Source organism: Rhinolophus hipposideros, assembly GCF_964194185.1.
Source record: "Rhinolophus hipposideros genome assembly, chromosome: 17".
Taxonomy (NCBI): Eukaryota; Metazoa; Chordata; class Mammalia; order Chiroptera; family Rhinolophidae; genus Rhinolophus; species Rhinolophus hipposideros.
The window spans coordinates 40847505-40869505 of record NC_138063.1 but is presented as its reverse complement, the minus strand read 5'-3'; the positions used below and the strand labels follow the sequence as shown (position 1 = coordinate 40869505).

General features: G+C 40.8%; 1 protein-coding gene across 7 annotated transcripts in view; it reads right to left on the bottom strand.

Annotated features, from left to right (window-relative positions):
• The window catches only part of TMEM241 (transmembrane protein 241), a 133039-nt gene that overhangs the window by 97874 nt on the left and 13164 nt on the right, over nt 1–22001 (bottom strand). For all 7 annotated transcript variants that reach the window (XR_013995284.1, XM_081078764.1, XM_081078763.1 and 4 more), the window contains exon 4: nt 10125–10206. Coding sequence is in view for 6 of the 7 variants with exons in the window: in XM_081078764.1 (XP_080934890.1) it covers nt 10125–10206 (82 nt within the window). In the remaining variant the exon portion in view is untranslated. The remainder of the gene's footprint in view (nt 1–10124; nt 10207–22001) is intronic.

Here is a 22001-nt window from a genome sequence, read left to right as displayed (position 1 = left end):
AATACTGGAATGACTGGAATCAACTTTGCACCCCAAAAATGGGTGTCACATACATGTATGACACTCCTGTGTTATTAAGATACATAGGACCCACTGCGTATTGACTATTGCGGGGCTGTTGCTAAGAACCACAGTGTCTCCTAATTTGACAGTCTTGACAAGGTGAGGGAGAAGGGTTAATGGGCGTGGGATTTTGCTATTTCTTTGTTGATGATGATAATGATGTTTCCTGGAAGGCAGAAAAAGGTAAAGAATATGTATGGGTTTGGCATCAGACTGGTTCAGGCCTCAGCCCTACCATCTGCCAGTGGAGCAGGGCACTCATCCAAACTTTCGTTAACTGCTCTGTAGTAGGAAGTACACATACCTATGACCTGGAGCTATTGGTGGGTGGAAAACAGAAATAACGTAGGTAAAGGGCCTAGATGAGTGGTTCACGAGCACTGCTCCAAAGGTTCAGTGTTACCTGGTACCAAGCTGACCTTCAGTGGTCACCACAAGGACCCTGAGCTGAGAAATTGTTCCAGCTTAGAGGACCCGCTTAAAAATCATGCTGCTCACTGACTTCCAGATGGATTCAGTTTTTCTCTCTTTAGAGGATATATCTTTACCTTATTTTTAATACTTTTATAACTTCATAGCATTGACCTATTTGAGCATTTTGTTCTAACTTGCACCGTTTTATTTCTTTTAGAGTTCTTGCCTTTTTAAAATATTTTCTACTTTTATCTTTCATTAACAGTTCAACTCAGGCTGTTTTTTTCCCTTTTAAAATCAAACTTGATTTGAAATATTTTGTGCTTGTTTTTGTACTTTTCATTCCTCTTTTTATTCAAAACATTTTATATTTTGAAATATTTTATGTGTTTTAAGATTATTAGAGATTAAAAACACACACACACACACACACACACAAAAAAAAACCTGGTTTTATCCAGTAGACCCATTTGCAAACATGGTCCTTGACCTTCTAGTTCTTGGCTTGAGAAGATAGCAAAGAAAATCTTGGACAGGTTAATCATGTAACACATGAAAGTGAATATAAAAAGGAAACCTGGATCTTACTTATTTAAAATTAGGACCTTATTTAAAATGCTTTTCCCTCCTTGACTATGAAATCAGTAAGGAGATCAGGTTTAAGACTGAGATTATAGAATTCTAGACCCTAACCCTAGACCTCAAGGAGGCTTAATTCTCTCAATTTTATAAACTGTGGACAGATTTCTCAATCTCCCTTAGTCCTACTCTGATTAGATACAGATTCTGGAAAAGGATCTATCTACACGTATAAAATTGATTTTAAAGTACACTAATAATAGCAACCAATAATATATTAAGCACTGGGCTAATAATTTTAATTGCATTCTCTTATTTAAAGCTCCTCCCAACAATTGTATTAGTGGATGATATTACATTGATTTATAGACGAGGAAACCGAAGCTAAGATGTGGCAACTTACTGGAGTGCTCATAGCAAGTTCAGGAAGAGCCACGACTCTAGTCCAGGCCTGTCTAGCTGCCAAGTCCATGCTCCTAGCCTCGATGTTATAATACCCAAATTAGGTCAAGCCCCCCAGAGTAAATTTCCTGGACCTACAGCTGTCTGAAGTTCACTATGACCGATGTGTTCCAAGTCCTGCCAGTTTGCTTCCTCCAGTAATAAAATTGGTCTAAAATGATGATCTAAAATGGATGAACACAGAGTAAAAACTCTGTGCCATTTCTTTTTAATATACATACATATATATGTATATGTATGTATATATATATATATATTTTTTTAATTGGGGAATATTGGGGAACAGTGTGTTTCTCCAGGGCCCATCAGCTCCAAGTCGTTGTCCTTCAATCTAGTTGTGGAGGGCGCAGCTCAGCTCCAAGTCCAGTTGCCGTTTTTTCAAGTCCAGGGGGCAGAGCCCACCATTCCATGTGGGAATTGAACCAGCAACCTTCCGTTCTAACCAACTGAGCCATCCGGTCGCCCCTCTATGCCATTTTTCAAAGGCATATTTCCATTTCTACTTTTAAAAATTTAAATCTGAATTTCTCAAGCCACTTTTTTCTACTGAGAATTTATCAGGCTTTAGAAACAGTAATTCTACAATTGACTATATCAGCCTCCATAGAAATCTATCAAAAACAATATTAAGGCAGTGGAAACATTTAATTACTGATTTTTCCTTGGCCTCTAACTGTGCACGAGTCCCAGTCTGATCTACACTAATAGTTCAGGAGACCCGCTAGTAATTGATTATTTTAGAAAACCAGCCCTTTGTTATCTTTATGGAGTGAGGGCCAGCAGGACTCAACTTTTGTCAGATCAGATCAAAACTTTGAGAAATGAGACAGTAACAGCAAGAGTTAAGATTTATTTAATACTTACTATATGCCAAACACTGTTCTAAATGCTTTATATATTTAATCTTCTTAATAACTCTATGAAGTAAATACTATTAGCATCCCCATTATACAGACGAGAAAAATAAAGGGATATATTCTTGTTCTTCTTTTAACCTGCCTCTTAATAATTGGATGCTCTAGATACTTGCTTACTGCCAAAGAGAACAGAAAAATACGCATGTCTTCCACATTGTCACGACTGTAGGAATGGCCATCTTTCATCAGGAAAAATGACCCAAGATTACCATAAAGCCCAAATAATCATTTTTTGACCCAAATGTAATTGACCAAATTCACCTACACTGCAGGCCAGTTCACTTAGTTGCTTAGGGGCACAACTTGCAACTTATTTATTCTTACAGTCTGTTAGCTGAAAATTCAGCATTTCATCCATGTACCACTGGAAATTTTTCTCTGGCTGTAAAGAGAAATGGGTAATTATTACTTAAAAATTGTCATTATTCCCATACTTCCCAGACTTCAATTTTGAAGCCTTGATTATTATTTGTTCAGGTGTTAGAACTGACTTAGAACAGTTTGCTATGGAAAATTGTGACCCTGCCTACAAGTGTGGCCTTGGGTCACTCTGCAGACATGTGGGTGACTTCCTTATTGACGCAAGAGTTCTGGGTCAGCTTCTTAATTTTTATAAAAGAATGTCAATCCTACCTTCTTTTTGGGTGATTTTTAAATGTGTTGGCATAGCCTTAATCTATAATATAGATTAACTGTACTCCAGGCGCTTGCCAAAGAATATATCTTTGAACTTTGGCTGCCCAATTTTTATCAAAATCGTTCATGCCAGAAATAATGTTCCTAGAGGACAGCCTAAAGGCAGTCTGCCCACCTGTGAAGGGAGCCAGAAAACTAGACAGCAGTGGTTTTAGCCCCAGAGAAAAACTCCTACTGAGCTGTGCTATGTCGTCATGCCTTAAACACGCATTAAGAATTCTAGAAACTCAGCTACTGTTGTGTTTGTTATAAAGATTTTACTGAAGACCCCCCCACCCCAAAGTGGCCCTGTCTACCTTTATGAGGACTCGGGATCTGAGAGCAAGGAAGAGCTTTGCTTTTCTTCAGCAATGGCCCCGATCTTATCTTATAAGCACTGAGTCTTGTTAACTTTTTTTATTTGGCTACAGAAAGCCGAGGGCCAAATTCAAGGCCAAATGATATTTATTTTGTAAGGTATTATGGCATAAATTTCTATGTGCTAAGTCTCTCTGTGGGCTCACCTAGTTCTTTTTCTGTTACGCTTTACCAAGATTTCTTTTAAAATTCTATTCATAAAAAAATGTTTTATCTTATTTTAATCACGTTTATTTTTTTAAGCCACCACATGTCCTTTTTGGAGAGTGATGAGGTCTTTATACAGGTGTACATGTGTGTATAAATGAACCCATTTACAAACTGATTAGCAGGAAGTAAATTTAAGTGCTTATTTACATTAATTTTATTATTTTGTCATTAGATAGCAAACTCCTTGAGGGCAGAGGACCAGACTCCCCTCTTTCCCAGTGGATCTCCAGTCCAAGTGTGGAGGCCATTTCAGTCCTTCCTTTGTGCATCACATAAAATAGCTTTACCCATGTAGGGGCCTTGCTATATGAAAAATAGACATCTGAAAATACCAGGAGCTCCTCCGGCGTGGCGAGGTGCAGGGGAGTAGCAAAGGCGTAAGGGGTGGCATCAGTTCTCCAGCTTGCCCACGTGGGAACATAAACGCACGGGCTAGAACTGAGGGCAGACTGGCCTGCTTTCAGTGAATGGCAGCTCCTCTCACACTTTTCACTCCAGTGCATAGAAAGAAATTCGGTGAAACTAAACATGCATCTCACACAGCACCCAAAGGAGTTCTGAGCAAGGCAAGTGGGAGAACATTAGGATCCTCTTCTCTTCATAGAATATTCGAGAAAAACCTCTACTGGAGCTCAGGGTGTTTAGAAATAAATATATATTTTAAATTGGGGTAAAATACACATGAAATTCACTATTTTAGCCATTTTTAAGTGTTCTGGGGCATTAAGTACACTTACACTGTTGTGCAACCATCACCACCATCTATGTCCAGAAATTTTTCATCTTGCAAAATTGAAACTCCATACCCATTAAATACTAACTCCCCATTCTCCCCTTCTCATAGTCTCTGGAAAGCACCATTCCACTTTCTGTCTCTGTGAGTCTGACTTCTCTAGGTATCTCATAAAAGTGGAATCATAGAGTAGTTGTCCTTTTGTGACTGGCTTATTTCACTTAACACAATGTCCTCATAGTTCATCTATGCTGCAGCATGTGTCAGAATTTCCTTCCTCTTTAAGGCTGAATAACATTCCATGTGTGCATATACCACAGTTTGTTTATCCATTCATCCACTGATAAGATACCTGGGTCACTTCCTGTCATGTGGGAGACCCTGCTCGCTGCGCCATTTGTCGTGCGGGGCAGCCTGTGGGGTCTTTGGTTCCACTCCCCGCATAAGAACACAGGACATGGTGAGGCCAAAAAGGAACACCCACGGAGCCATAGATAGGGGAGTTATACCACTATAGTCTCACTGGAGGCTGGAGCCACACGACCTGCAACCTGCTGTCCGCTTCTCTGCCTGTCAACCAACCCACCACCCCACCAACCAGCACAGCCGTGGCAGTTATATCAGTGGCTAATTGGCTCACTGGTTACAGCTGATGGTCAATTAGCCACAGCTGACAGCCATCTACTGCCGGAGCCAGCACCTTTCCAAGTGAGGCCAAGAGCCTAGAAACTGCTCTCTGGGGCGCTGTCCCTCCACTTCCACATTTCGGCTATTGTGAATAATGCTGCTATTTACATGGGTACACAGATATCTGTTCAAGTTTCTGAATTCAATTTTTTTAATTCCTCGGAAGAGGAATTGTTGAATCCTATGGTAATTCTATTTTTAATTTTTTGAGGCTCTGCCATACTGTTTTCCACAGCAGACGCACCACTTTACTTTCCTAAAAGCAATGCACAAGGCTTCCGATTTCTCCACATCCTCACCAACACTTGTTATTTTCTGTATTTTTGATAATTGACAACCTAACGGGTGTGAAGTGATATCTCATTATGGTTTTGATTTGCATCTTCATGGGTTTATTGACCATTTGTATACCTTGTTTGGAGAAATGTTTATTTATGTCCTTTGCCCACGTTGTTTGGGTTTTGCTATTTTCTGTATGTTCTGGATATTAATCCCTTATCAGATAAATGATTTGCAAATATTTTCTCCTATCCTTGGGCTGCTGTTTTACTCTGTTGATAGTGTCTTTTGATGCACCAAAGTTTTTCATTTTGATGAAGTCCAATTTGTCTGTTTTTTCTTTTGCTGCATATGTCTCTGGTGTCATATCCAAGAACTCATTGCTAAGTCCAATGTTGTGAAGTTTTCCCTCGGAGCTCTATTTAATTGTCATTTTATAAGGGTTATAAAGAACATCTTTAGAAAGAGCAAGAAGATAACTAAAATCCAGAGGAGGGCTTTAGCATTTTGCCAGAGAGCCCACATCTCAACAATGAATCCTTGCAGTTGGATTCTGATTGGCTCTGATGAGAAAATGTGAAAGAGGAGAGCTGCCTCCAATCAGCAGTATCAGGGAACACTAGAGGAAGACTCTCCATTCTATGTCAATATTTACGCTCTTTTCCTTTGTGGATCCAAGTTCCTTTACATGATATTGGAGCCAAACAAGGGGGAGGGGACCCAAGGGCTCCAATGTGCTTAGCTGAGTAACTTACTCCACATGGGTCTAATTATCCATGTGTGTTTCCTCACCAACACCCCCATCCAATCTCCACCCCAAGTGTTGAGTGAATGTTGTGCTCATGCAAGACAGAAACCCTGACAAGCAATTAGGGAAGGACCAAGATCAAAGAGCTGGGTAAAAAACCAAGTCCAGACCTGTCAAGATGCCTTAACTTAGATTTGCAGAGTCTCTCCAACTGCTGACCCTGGTTTCCCCAAGCAAGAAAACAGCATGGTTTGGGCCGCCAAATCACCAACACCAGGATGACCTCTCACAGGCAAGTTGACTAATGTATGCATTTGCACATCTGTTCTAAACACTCACCGACTTTGAGGTAATCCTGTCTAGCCGAGAAGGCTTCTGGCCAGGAAATTATGACAAGAGTAATAATGACCAGTCAACATAGCACTGTCAGTCCAAAGACTGGCCCTCACGCCATCAGAGTCGCCATGGCTGTGACCATATTCAGTGTAAAAAAGCTGGAGAAGCAGACCCAACTAGCCTGAGTAGAAGGGAAAGCAACTACATGGCTCTGTCCCCTCCGCCTCGCTCAGTCCTGAGGGGCTGATCTCCTTTGGTGGGTGTGATGTGGGGAGGAAACGGTAAGCTTTGCAGATGAACTGCATAGTTGACAAGCTTGGGTTTGTGTCTCTGCTTTAACATTTACGAGTTATTGATCTTGGTCAAATAATTTGCATCCCAATTTCCTCATCTGTAAATGGGAGTAATTAAGTCTGACTTCATCTGTCATGAAGGTTGGCAATGGGAAGTGTCCAGCAAAGGAACATTCATGGTGGCTGTTCCAATAGTGAGCTGTGTATCTCTCACTGACTCCCCCCGAAGTTTCTCAAGGTCAGGAACAGAGATTTATTTGTCAAGCCCCCAGCACATAGTAGATCCCCAATAAATATTTGCTGAATGGAGAGCCACAAAAGAATCTCTTTCCCTTAACTCTGTATATCACTTGGTTGTGAGTTTGAGGTGGAAAAACCAATAAAGATCTGTCCCCACAGAGCCTTTGCAGAGTTAAACGAGCTTCCTCTCAGGGGTTGCTCATCAGGAAAACAGCTTTAAAGTCTTAGTCAGAGAAAGGAGGCCTTCACAGAGCAGAGCTACCTAGAAAGTGTTTTGCATAACAATACACCCACAGATTTTTAACTGAGCACTTTCCCCCCAATTCCTCATGGATTCATTAAACTGACAGCGTGGCGCCAGCACATAGCTGCCTGTTTTCTATCTAACACAAGCTGTATGAGTGCCTCATGTTTAATCCACTTTGTGAATTTTTAAGCAACTATGTGAAAACAAAAAAACTCGAAAATAAAGAAAAGATGCTGGGTTAAGTTATTTCACCTAAGAACAATGTGTGTCTGCTTTCTTTCCTCCTCTTTCCCTAACTGGGTATGTTTGGGTTTTTGGCTGTTTCCCTTTGCTCAGAGTTTGAATTGTGGCAGCTTCTTTTTGTGTATCAAAGAAGGCTGTGCTCTAGGTCAATGCCACTCAAAGTGCTGGTCCTCAAGAAGATAAGCAGTCAGAATGTAAATCAATGCATTGCTTCCTTCTACAAAAAGTATTGCTGTGAAAAAAAAAGCCAGCTCAACTAAACAGTGTGTTCAATGCCGAAGTTGATGCATATTCTGGCACAATCTCCTGCGGACAGGTAACACAGAGCTCACAGACTGGCACCGCCTGTGGATCTCACCTCCAGAAGCAGTGTTCTGGGTTACAGAACTCCCCATTTGCCTGAGAATGTTCTAGACTGACATTTACAATGGACTTTTGAGGGGGTTTTGACCACCTAATATCCTTATCCCTTCTTTTGGTAAAGCACTCCAATATAGAGGATCTGCCATACCTTCTCTGAGTCCGTGGGATCCAGGTAGGGATCCTGTACGAGGGCAGGCTACATAGTACTGAGTCGCTTCAGCCACAGTGACTGGTTCAGGGAGGCCATGATCCAGAGTCTGCCAATCAGCATAATTCCATCCTCCTGATTAGCTTTCAGACCTGGGATGGGCAGTAGCCCTAACTGACACAATCAGAGTGAATCTTGGGACTCATGCAGGAGCTATCTTTCTATTAGACTTAAAATATGGAGGATGTGAGTCTGGAGTCAATAAGACCCATGACGGGAGAGCCTGGCTACGAAATGGGGCAAAGACAGAGAGAGAGAAACTGGATTCTGAGTATGTCACTGGAACCTCTGGATCAAGCGTTGCCTGAAGCAGCTATTACCCCTCTGGCTTTTCGGTTATATGAACCAATGAATTTCCCTTTGATTTAGACCAGTTTGTGAGATTTCTAACGCACCCAAAAGAGTGAAGTTATGCATGACTGCTATACCCTGGACTCATTCTACAATCTATATGCATTGGACCTAACGAGCACATCTGAAAAGGCAAAAGGTCAGAGGAGCTGCAACTATCTGGAACCAGAGGCAGATGACCAAGATTTTCCACACTTGAGTTCCTTCTTCTGTCAGGTGATGAACATCTGCCTTACCTCTCAGGTAACTATGAGAATCACATACAAAGATATAGGGAAAAAAATCACTCTGGAAACATATGAAACAGCACTGTACATACAAAAAATATTGTTGTTATTAGCACAACAATAATAAAATTCTGGCATCCATAACTACCCAGATCCTATTAAAAACTTTAAAAGCCTTTGGACAACACATTGGTTTTGGTTTTGTTTTTTTTTTAAATTTATTTATTTTTATTAGTTTCAGGTGTACAAAGCAACATAATAGATATTTAAACCCCTCAACACTTTTTTTTTTTTTTTAATCAAATGCTCTTCCCTGCTGTAGGAGAGGGAGCACCCTCTGCAGGTCACAGGCTGTAAAGTGAGGCAGCAGACTCAGGAGCCTGACAGAATCACGAAGAGGCAGCTGAAAGCCAGCGCAAGCCTTCTGCTCTGGCTGTGCACCAGCAGGCACGGTGGGTCATTTCCTAGGCCCACCCAGGACGTTTCTCCCCCACTGCACACATCATCCCGTCTACTTACACTTATAAAGCATGAAAGAAAAATGATGATTTCATTTAGAAATTATTGCTATTAATTCTCAACTGCTACTCTGCAACTTTGGAGTTGTCCTAACAATACCGTAATATTGTTATCCAATTAAGCAGATCTTGCTTGCTTGTTGTTACTGTTTTCATATCTGAGACTTAAGGGACCAACATAACAACCAACTTGACATTGTTTTGCAAATTTTGCATTTTTCCAAAAATAGGAACACAATCATTTTCTGATAAAAAACAGTGAGTAGGGTACAAAACGGGAAGAAGCATTATTACCATTACTGATTTCTAAGTCGTGTTCTGAGTCTCTGGTCAATGGTGGTCTTAATGGATTCTCTTTTGATGGCAAAATAACAAAAATGTTGGAGTTCTATATAATGTAACTGGAAGAAGTTTGTTTTTCACAGTTCACACCTTTGAGGAACTCAGTCCTGGGGGGGATGGGGGGGAGGATAGAATGAACACTTGTTTCACTAGCATCCCCATGTTACTGGCTGTTAACTCTGTGCCAGGCATGTACAAGCACATCCACGACTGAACCCAGTATGCCCTGGGGCCACATTACCAATGGGCAAGGTTACGGTTCCCTAGAAGCAAGAAGCAGGAGAAACCCTCTCTGCCTGCGTCTGAGGGTGGCTTGAATTGAAGCAGATCAGGCTGGCCCCCTCTATGGCAGGCTCCACAAATGTCGCTACTCTTTCTTCCCGCATCTCCACCTTATAAAACAAGTTGGCCATTCCGTTATCTGCTCATCTTCAATTTAGGGAGGGGGGTAAAAGACCCCGTGTTGGCCTCAGGTCCAAGACTTGTTGTCTGATCTAGCTATACCATTATTAAAGCTGATGCTTTGTCCCCTATTGATCCAGGGCACAATATGTTAAAAGGAAAAGGGGCAAAAGACAAAGGGCTGTCCCCCTAAAACCTCTAACACTTACCAGTCTGGACAATGCTCTGGAACCAGCATAAATGATACCCACAAACAGCACGGATGCAGGAAGCCATGTCAAAACATCAGATCTAGAAAGAGGAAAAGAAGCCATCATACTTCTGTCACTTTATGCCCAAAAGACCTAGCTGGAAGGTATTATCCTTCAGATGCACCAAATACAGTGACAGTGGTTATGTAAGCAACTTTGAGTGACTCAAGGAGTGTGACGTGGTCTGTACCCATCGAAAATGATCGAGGCTGATGAAGCCATCATGCCTACAGCCCGTCACTCTTTCCACTACTTAGTGTTACTGATCCCACAACAGGGCATAGATTGAGCTGGATATAGATAAGCCTTCCTGTAGGTTTGGAGAGAGAACAAGTCTGATTTTTTTAGGGGGTCAATAAACACTATTCTTTGAATTTACATAGCCAGAAGTTTTGAACCCAAACCATATTATTGAAAAATTAAAAAGGCTCTTTACCCAGGCAATATATCGAACAGCTCCCTGGAATCACAACAAGAGGAACCACGGCGTCAAAGGACAGAATTTAAAAATAAAAGAGTGCTAGAACTTGCGTTGGGTGGCCATGTGCTGATTTCTTCAACCATTAACCTGGCATGCCAGTTTCAGGAATCTTTAAGGACTTGGTGCAACTGTGGCCACACCAAGAACAGCTTTTTAAAAATACAGTTTAGCATCTTGCTCTCCTCAAGAAAAGCAACATCCCTGTTTTTACATGGAGTGCATATCACTGGGCTTGCAACGTGCTTCCCTGATCAGTTACAAATGCATGCGGTCCACTAATTCAAGTTCCAAGAGTAATTCTAATAATAGATATAAATAAATGACCATTCCAGCAGGATATAACAAAATAATCCCAACTAACTCAATGAACTGCTCTCCTGGGATGGTGCCTGCTCAAGAAATGATCTTTGTTCATTTTATTAGCATGGGCAGGCACTCCATCCATGATCAGACCTGCTTTTGTGCAACTTTCCAGGGAAGATGGCATTAAAATGTTTCCAGTCTCTAGTAAGGCCTTCGAACCCTACTTCCCACTTCCCATACATGTGTACATTCGTTCAGCAAATACTTATAGCAACTTGGAAGGTGCTTACAGCATCAGAATTATTAACGGCAACATCACAGTTGACATTTGTTGACACTTGCTACACACCAGGCACTCTGTGTACTAAATTTTTTTACACTGTACCTTTTTAAAACATGCACAATAATCTTATGAGGAAAGAATTATTATTATCCCCATTGTGCAGATGAGGAAAGTGAGGCACAAAGAGTTTAAACATTTGCCTGTGGTCAGAAGAGCTGGTCATGGCAAAGCCAGAATTTGAATTCAGGTCTGTCTGACTCTAAAGCCCTAGCTTTTAACCACCCTTTCATACTTCACCCTCAAGGACCTCGTAATCTAGTGGGAGACATGGACATATAAATAGCTAAGCTGTACATACATGATTTTGCTTGGGTAGCAGACTAAACAGCTAATTATCTGAGGAATCTTCTCTGTTACTACTAGTCCTGCTATAATAGTAGATGTCTGCACTTCCAACCAAAAGGTGAACAGAGAAAGGAAGATCCTCCATCCTAATGGGTTAAGCGTAACGTCAGTTAATTGCTACTCTTCTAGGAAAAGGCTTTCCCATTAGACATCAAGGGTCAAGGGAGACAGGATCCAGAGCCATGGCCCACTGTGCACCGGAAAGAAGCCCGGAGCATATACTGTAGGGAGCACTGATGAGGAAGGAAGGAGTGCACTGGGCGAATGGGAGCTGGCCTCGCTGCAGCAGGCCCAGACCTTTGGAATGCAAGGTCAGTGAGGCCCCAGACGTTTATTTGTGCTCCATTCCCTCTCAAACAAAGAGAACTGCCGAGCCATGTACTCCAAGAGACATTAGGGTATCTGAGAAGCCACGGACGTTTGGAAAAGAAAACATGGCTAGGGAACATCTTGTATTTTCACCCTCCCACCCTAAAATAAAAAGAAATAATTTTAACTAGAAAAAATATACATAGGTCTAGTTAGAGATTTCTGGGAGACGCTATAGGGCAGCTGTGGGAGCATCTGGCTCCAGATAGGGGCCGATGAGCCGGGCACAGGGGCACTGCTGCTTCTGTTCTCTACAATCATCTCACTCAGGGCCCATCTTCAAGGTGGATGGAGTCGGAGCCACGCACACTAGTGGTGGGACTCTAGATACCTGCAGAAGTGATTGGCTACAGAGCCCTTCCTTGGCCTCGTCCCCAGCTTTTTATCAGTGAGACAGCTGCCTTCCTTTGTCACACACCGATATAAACCTACAGCCGCTATTAATAATAAATGTGAGTCACTGGAAAAAAAATTGCTGCCAAACCAGGTATGGGCAAGACAGACAAGTGTGAAAGGACAGGGGGGAAAGGAAAAATAATTAAAAATTGAGAAGGATTCTCCATTCATATTGTTTCTAAGTATCAAAGTTCTCATTTTACTGAAAATCATAACACGTGTTAAGTGTCGTTTCATTTATGCATGAAAAGATTCGAGGGAATACTAGTTGGCAATCCGTATATAAAGGAAAAGCTTTACCAAAAGATTAACAAATTAATGCATATTTATACATCTTAAATTAAAATAGTTTCATCAGGCGATGATTCTCTGATTTATCTGACTTTCCATTAACCCACTAATTACCTGACAAAGTCAGATAAGGGAATTATTGTAAATATTATTAATGTCTCCCCTACCTCTCAACTAAATTATAAGTTTCATAGAGGTGAGAACTATGTGTATTTTGTTTATATAAATAAATGTAAAACATTACATTGATGAATGTTACGAAGGAGACTAAAGGACTGTGCTATACCATAAGGGTATCTGACCTAGTCCGTGAGGATAGGGAAACCCTACTCAGATAAGTGATGTTTGAAATAAAATCCAAAATTAAAGTGGGCATAGAATGTGGGTTAAAGCAATAGAAGGGACACAACATTTCACACATAAATATAGCATGTGCAAATGCCCTGTGGCAAGACGAAATTGAAGGCAAGTGTAGCTTGAGTAGATGGGGAGACAAATCCAAAAGTAGGGAGGGTGTAATATAATCTGATTTGCTTTTTGAAAAGTGTGGCTAAAGTATAGAGAATAGATTGGAATGGGGTTGGGGATATTAAGGCAGGACATTAGTTAGATGGACATTGTAGTAGTCCAGACAACGATGGAGAGCATGGACCAATTTGAGAAATCAATAGAACTTGGTGGTCATTTCTGCTAAGGGGTGAAGGATATAAGACACCAAGGATGACTCCCAGGTTTCCAATTTGAATAGTGGATGGATGGTGGTGCACTAGATATAAAAAACTGGAAGAGGTTTGATTGGGACAATCATGAACTCAGTCTTGAAAATGGTGAACTTGAGATGCTTTTGGAATACCCAAGCAGAGATGTCAAGTAGGGAACTGGATAGAATGGTCTGGGGATCCTCCCCTGCTCTCTAGTGAGCAAGAATGCACTATTAAATGTGTCTTATATTTGATTTTCCTGTATTGCCTTACCCCCTGGTTTTGAGGATAAAATTCAAATATATTTTCTTCAACGTAATTTCCCCCTTGGTCCAGTACTCTCAGCAATGAGTCTCTCAAGGTTTGATAAGACTTTCTCACAAACCTATTCTTCATTAACTGTCTATTCCTGAATTCTAGGCAACACTGATCTCATGAAATTTACAAGCAAGTGGGAGAGATGGACAGCACACAGACCGCGGCAGTCGTGTGAGAGCACATCAGGGTCTTCCTTCAACAGAGAACCGTTTGCTGCATGGAGTGTAGTCAGTTGACAACTGCACTGACATAATTTGAAGAATTGTTTACATTTGCTGCTTCAGGAATTAGAATTTAGATCTCTGGCTTTCAGGGTTTCCATGACAGTTAATGTGTTATCACAACGCAGAGGGGTCAGACCTTTCACCAGTTACCTGGAGCAGATAAAATTCGTGACAACTAACTTTTCTATATTTTTCCAGGTATTAGACAAAGTGAAGATGAGCTACAAGGGTGGTGGTGCTTCTTTGTGCTTTAGCCATCTCTTGACATATTTTTTAAATCATTTCTTCAGGAAGAAATGAAACTATAATTTTAAAATTCTACTTAGCTCTGAGGAGCTATAACTGAGGATTATTTTCTAGGGAGATACAGCAATAAGGGATGGAAGTCATACATGGTTTGGGGCACTGGAGAGTATAATCTTATAACATTCACACAGTTACCCAAATCATTGGAAATTATAATTAGCTCTCTTCACTCCTGAGGAATGTTCCAGCAATTAGCTGACTAACTTTAAGCGGTAGCTCTAAGGGATGGACAGACCTCACACATTTCTCTGGGCTGTGCCCTTCCTTCTAGGTCAGGTCATCCAGGACTGGGGTCATCTAGAGGTCATCTGGGAGTGGGGGCTGGAAGGATTCAGAAGTACAGACCAGAAGGTTTTGTGCAATGGAAAGAATGTGCCTTTGTGCCCAGACAAACCTTCATATTGAAGGTTTATATCCCAACTCTAAAGAAAGTTGATTCATATCTCAAATCTAAAACTAGTTTACAATGAGAATTGAGTTTTGTTTTGTTTTGTTTTTCATTTATGAAATGTGAATAATAATGCTCAGACCGCTACTGAGAAGATTAGCCAAGAGAAGGAATAGGCAGCACTTGGGGTAGTGCATGGCACAGTAAAAACAACAACTACACTCAATAAATGTTCTCCTCTGGCTTTTCTACACATAACCCCAAGGACAGAAGCCGTGAAGGAAGACTGATAGATCCACCTACAGAAAATGGCTAAAAGACCCATAAAGAAAATTGAGAGATAATTCACAAACCAGGAAAAAATATTGGCAACATATAAAACAAGCTGGACTTTAATATCCTTAATGTATAATGAGTACTTACAAATATAAGAAAAGAATCATCTCCCCAAAAGAAAAAAAAAGCAGTGGACAAAAACAGGTAATTTTTTTCCTTTTCTCCCCTCCCCTCCCCTCCCCTCCCCTCCCCTCCCCTCCCCTCCTCTCCCCTCCCCTTCTCTCTCTCTCTCTCTCTCTCTCTCTCACACACACACACACACACAATACAAATGGCCAACAAACATATAAAAAGCTATTCAACCTCCTTAATAAGAAGAAAACTTTAAGACAATGATATATAAGGTTTTGCCCAAGAAACTAGGAAGTTTTTAAAGTTAGTATCTAATATAAGGGTCATGAAATCAATTCCTTCATATATGACTGTGAGATATAAATTGGTATCTTTCTGGAGGGTATTTACGTAATACGTGGCTACACTCATCAAAAGCCTTGATACATGCATATCTTTAAGGTATTTAAAGGTATCTAAGATGTTTTCATTTATAAGTGGACTAAAACTGCGTTCTGGTCTCACTGTTGGTCATGAGATAGACCAGAACCTCAGGGCTTGCTATTGCTTCCTCTGCCTGAAACCCTCTCCCTCCAAACACCTGCATGGTCCACTCTCTCATGTATTCAGACCTCTGCTCAAAAGTCTCCTTATCCGTATGTCCTCCTCACCCACCCTACGTAAAGTAACAATCCCCACCTCTACCCACTGGTAAACACTCAGGTGTACACACCCATCTTTACCCTTAATCTGGCTTTCTTTTTCTCTACACTTATTGTCATCTGACACATTATACACTTCCATTTTCATTTGTTTCTTATCTGTCTACTTCAATGGAATGTAAGCTAGGGCAAGGATTTTTGTTTGTTTTGTTCACTGTGCAACTAGAGCAATGCCTGGCTTATACAATAGATACTCAAGTATTTGTTGAAAGAATCACCATGTATTACTTTTCTAACTTAAGAAAAAAGTTTCCCTTTTTTCTCTAGACTGGTACAAGGAGAAAACAACGGCAACAAAATATATCAGGAAACTCCAGTCCTGACCCTAATTCATATTTCTTCCTCTGCTTTTCTTGAGTCCTCCACAGACTTTGCTCTGAACAGAATTGCTGGAGTTTATAGCTACTTGGTTTTTAAGGACAGGGGTGAGAGCAAAAAATACCTACATCCTGCCATCTGCCTCTTTGAAATGGCCCTAAGGGGGAATGCAAACAATTTCAAATTCAATAAACATTTACAACACCCATGTTATAATCTATAACTATGACAAAAAAAAAAACTAATTGCATTAAAAAACAAATAAATACGTGTTTCTTCCATAGACACGAACTTAGAAACTTGGAATGGAGGCTATTTTGTTTTGTATAATAATTTATCTCTTTTTCGTCTTAAAAAGTAGTACCTATCCAAGCTAGAAAATCTTGAAAATACAGATAATCAAGAAAAACACTGCAATTACCATCCCTCTACCCTAAGACAACCACTGTTAACGCTTTGCTATGTCTCCTTCCAAATAGTGCCCACATGCACATATGTGACCACTTCAACAAAAATGGGATCCTAATGTATATATTGTTTTAGAACCTGCTTAACTTAATACCTTTGCTTGTCAAGAAATCATCCCCAATATATTAATACTGAGCTATTACTGGATATTTACGTTAACCCAGTTTTTTACTATTCTAATACTGTAATGGGTATCCTTGAGTATATTCTCTTCTCATATTCATGATCTTTTAGCAATATTCAGGATAAATTCCCTAAAGTGGAATTGCTGTTTAAAGATACATGCACTAAAGTTTATAATTGGTTACAAATCGCCTTCCAGAGAGGATACACTGACTCACCCTCTGCTAAGGACTGTACATGTTTGTGTCCTATCATAATTCATATGTTGAAATCCTAACTCCCAGTATGATGGCATTTAGAGGTAGGGCGTTTAGGAGGAACTCAGGTCATGAGGGTGAAGCCTTCATAATGGAATTAGTGCCCTTAGCAGAGCAGACCCAAGAGAGCTGGCTTCTCTCTCTGTGCCATGTGAAGATACAGCAAGAAAGCAGCCAGTCATCTGTAAACCAAGAAGAGGCCCTCACCAGAACCCAAGCATGCTGGCATCCTAATCTTGGACTTCCCAACCTCCAGAACTGTGAGAAATACATCTACCTGTGGTTTAAGCCACCCAGTCTGTGGTATTTTTGTTATAGCAGCCTGAACTGACTAAGACACCCTCCTTTATAGCTATAACACCGTATGATTCTAACAGCCTGCACATTAGGAACAAATGAGACACATACTATTTATTAATGCACTCTTTCTTCCTCCACCTTTCATTCATAAGGCAGCACCTTCTGGGCCTCCTGTGCTGGTTTATTCTTTCATTATCCTATGTGCCAACACGGGAGGCAAGGTGAAATTAAATTCTGAGGTGGTCCTGGCGGAATCTTGATTCTCTATGGTGCACGAGTCTCTGGGGAGCAGCTGCACCAGTGAGTGAGCGAGTGTGAGGGTGTGTGTGTGTGAGAGTGTGTGTGTATGTGTATGTGTGTAGGGATCTCTGAGCAACTCCTTGGGGGATAGATTATAGACCATACAATTGCAGACAGAAGTCCCTGTTGAAGGATTCTTGGCCACAGGGTACGGTTTAAAAATTCTGGTGATACATAATTTTTCTTACATGGTTTATGGTTTATATCTCACATGATTTATAAGTACAGGTATTACATGTAGTTTGAGTTGTGGACTTGTTTTTTTGTTCGTGCACACTCTAGTGTCCCTAAGAGCCCTGACGGATAAAGCATTTTACAAGAAGCTAATAATAGTCTGTTGGCATGAATTATAAAACTGTTGTTATTGAGATGATGGCTAATTAAATTAAGTCACTTGTTTTTCAAATAGAGCATGCATTATTAAGGGAACATCTGCTCCGTGAAAACACTCAGAAGTTTATCTGGGCATAGGTCCCTGAAGGGCTCCTTGAGCCTTCTTGAATATTCTGTGTTATACTGACACCCAGTGGACCTAAAAAGAGTTTCTATACATGAAAATAAGTGACCAAGACACCAGGGCTCATATGTTGGTTATTGGCATTATCTAAAACAGTAACACCTTACAATTGTAAAGTCAACATTTGTTCCACAGTTTACAAGAACTCCTGCACACAAGGTTGGACAACTAAGTTCGCAAACTCATCCTAGAAAAAGTGCTACACACCTCATTGCTGAATATCACTACAGTCACCTTTGAAGTACTCCCCTTGGGAAGCTATGCACCAATGCCAGCGCCTAGTCCACCTTTCAAAGCAATTTTGGAACTCTTTTTCTGGAATGGCCATCAGAGCTGTCATCATACTACCCTTGATGTCCTGAATGTCATCAAAATACCTTCCTTTTAATATTTCCTTTATCTTTGGGTAAAGAAAGAAGTCATTGGGGGCCAGATCAGGTGAGTAGGGAAGGTGTTCCAATACAGTTATTTCTTTACTGGCTAAAAACTCCCTCACAGACAGTGCCGTGTGAGCTGGTGCATTGTCGTGATGCAAGAGCCATGAATTGTTGGCGAAAAGTTCAGGTCGTCTAACTTTTTCACGCAGCCTTTTCAGCACTCCCAAATAGTAACCCTGGTTAACTGTTTGTCCAGTTGGTACAAGTTCATAATGAATAATCTCCTTGATATCAAAAAAGTTTAGCAACATCGTTGCAAAAAGTTCACAAACATAATTGTCGCTCTTCGGATATTAACTCATTACTTACAGAAGATGCCTAGATTTAATTTTTTCATACATTACTGCTGAATATGGTCCTCAAAGAGGTTTATTCCCTTTTCTTCTTTCTTCTGACTTTTCTTAGACCTTTCTCCTTCCCTCTTTGCTCCTTCATTGACAAAGTTCAGCCCTAATACTACTTGAACACAAGGACCCTGTGAAGATACTGTTTCTCGCAGAACAGAACTTAGAGGGAACAGAAAAGGACTCAGCAAACCACGCCTGTGGGCCAAATCCTGCCTGCTGCATGGTTCTGAAAACAGTGTTTTATTTGCACACAGCCACACCTGTTTGTTTACATTCCTCTACGGCTGCTTTCATGTTACAAAGGCAGAGTTGAGTAGTTATGACAGAGGCTATATGGGCCCACAAAGCCTAAAACACTCACTGTCTGGCTCACTTGCCGACTCCTGATTTAGAATAACGCAGCTTAGGTCTCAATTTCTGGAACTTAGAGCTGGGTTGCCCAAGTCTTCACACACCAGACAGTGCTCCCTAACTAGACACAAAGGACCTTATTACCACTAAGTTCTGTAAAGTTTTATTTTTCAGGCACTTTCATAACTGGTTTTTCCCCTAACTCAGAATCATCACTTCCTCTCATTTCCCATTTCACTAACTGGCCCGAGATCCTCTATATGTAACCCCCAGTTCATGCTGAAGTAGAAATCCTGTCACCTTCAGGGAGGTTCTGACAACTCCTGAAGGTCAACAAAAGCCTCAAGGAAATGAGTTCCCAAGTCCAAATACTGTCCTGTTGGAAAGACCACTGCTCTCCTCCCCCCTAGTTACAATGCTGCTGCATCTTCAGGATGCCACCTGCAGCCTCCCCAGTCAGAGCAGTCACCCCACCCTCTTCCGCCCCGTAGGACCTCACCCCTCCCCTGGAAGGATCAAGGCTAGATGTCCTGCGGCTGAGCCTTAGGACAGAGACTGCAGGGGCAGCACAGAACACAGGAAATGCCAGTGCTAAGAAATACAGACCAAAAAAGAAAACGAAATATAGGTTGCCCAGGTCCCCGAATAATAAGTGAGGCAGGATAGAAGAGAAGTAAATAATAAATACAAGAAAGAAAGAAATCACAGTACAAGCACCTTGCCAATACAAAGTCCACAAATGACTGAAAATCCAAGCTAACGTGCAAGACATCGTGCCTTTGGTCTCAGTCAGGTCTGGGAGTCCTCCATTGCACACGGTCGGCTTAGCCTTGTGAAAAGGCCAGAAAGGGGCTATGTGGACACAGAGTGACAGAGGCATGAGGTGTGGTCTATAAGAAAGCATGAGTTCAGTAGATTCCTATGCACTGGGTGGTATAGGCTGACCCACAGGTATCAAATGTCAAAATCTTGTCCTGAAAAAGGCAGACACTTCATGGTATCACTTCTATGTGGAATCTTAAAATAATAATTTAAAAAGTCAAACTTATAGAAATAGGGAGTAGAAAAGTGGTTGCTGGGGTTGTGGGGTAGGGAAGCAGTGAGAGGTTAGTAGTAAAAGAATACAGACTTTCAGCTATAAAATGAATGAAGTCTGAGGATCTATGGTGTCGGCAATGGATAACAACTGTATTATATAACTGAAATTTGCTAAGGGAGTAGAACTCAAATGTCCTCATTTTTAAAAAAAGGTAAAGATGTGCGGTAATGGAAATGTTAATTAACTAGATGACAGAAATCTTCCACAATGAATATATATATATATATATATATATATATATATATATATATATGAAATCACCACAAAGTACACTTTAAATATCTTAAAATTTTGTCAACTATACTTCAATAAAGCTGAAAAAAAACCACCCTTAATCAAGTCTGGCCTCATGTACTCTTCTCCCGTAATCACAACACCAACAACGATCAGATTTTATTTAGTATTACGTCCCTTCAGTGGCTCTCAGCATGTTTTCTGAGGCAGTTTTGGAAGTAGGTTTTATTTTCCCCCCAGAGTAATCTCTACATATATACTTATATCATTCCTCTGGAGAGAAAACAACAGGGAGAAATATCAAAAACACATGAATTTGAGTGCTAACTTTCTTCTGTGAGCAAAGACGACTTTTAAAACAACTACAAGAGTCACTCAAAATGAAATACTAACACATTGAAGTATATTTGGGAAATTTTAACCACCAGTAGCTTTAATGAAGGTGGGCTATCTCACTTGAAAACAAATAAATAACCAATTTATTAAAAAGAAGTACAATCTGGATCCTTATTGATTGGCTCACTTTTCATTTCTTTATGTACAGGGCTGAGTTAATTTAGAGGTTTTATCAAATATATTTGTTATGGTGCTCCACAAAGACTCTCATGAAAAATTAAGGGGTGGGGGCTTTGCCTTCATCTGTTAGAAATCTCTGGCCACAAAGTTATTGTGGCATAGAATTTTTAACTTAGAACTTCTCATCCTTGAAAGCTTGAAAGTTAAAAATGTTCTCTTATGTACAGTGGACCAAAAGTGGCAAGTATGTTAAAAATTACTTTCAAAGTGTTTTTATTTAAACATGTAGGCTGGTAGTACAGGAATTGGAGGATGATGTCTTAAGTCTCCGAGGAAATCACACCTGAGTCTGAGTCAGCAATGGTTCGAGAATCGATTAAAGAGTGCTGTGTTCTCACTGTGCTACCAGATGAAACAGGTAAGAATGTTCTTTTAGAATCACATTTTGGAAATACAGAAACCTTTCAGCAAAGGGCTTCAACATCTGCTAGAAAAATCACTTTAACATTCTGCAATGGCTTGGCAACAGCAGTAGGTGCCATATAATGACAAGCTTGTAGCTGAAAACCAGCGCTATAATTCCCAAGACAGAACCCTTCAAGGGCATCATCCAACAGTTGGTGGTAATAACAGGTTGCCAGGATAACATCTTGGGAAGAGAATGATTCCATGAGGTCACTCGGTGGAGTCAATACATGTCGTGGCCAGAGACTGACAGACACAGCAAATATGGCCTCTTTGCAACCTAAGAAATGTGGTGCCAGGTTATATAACTTGTTTGAGAGGGAATCTGAGATTCTGCTGTGCTCCAGGCTATCAGGACAGGACAAATAAGCCCTCTGTGGCACATGCTATTAAGTACCAATTTGGGACCCACACTCCAGCCCCACCATTATAATTCCCACTCCACGATGACCTCAGGGACTCCAAACCGTCTTCCAGCTGTTGTTTTCATTTTCAGTAGAAGCCAACCTCTGCTATCTCCACACAAGTA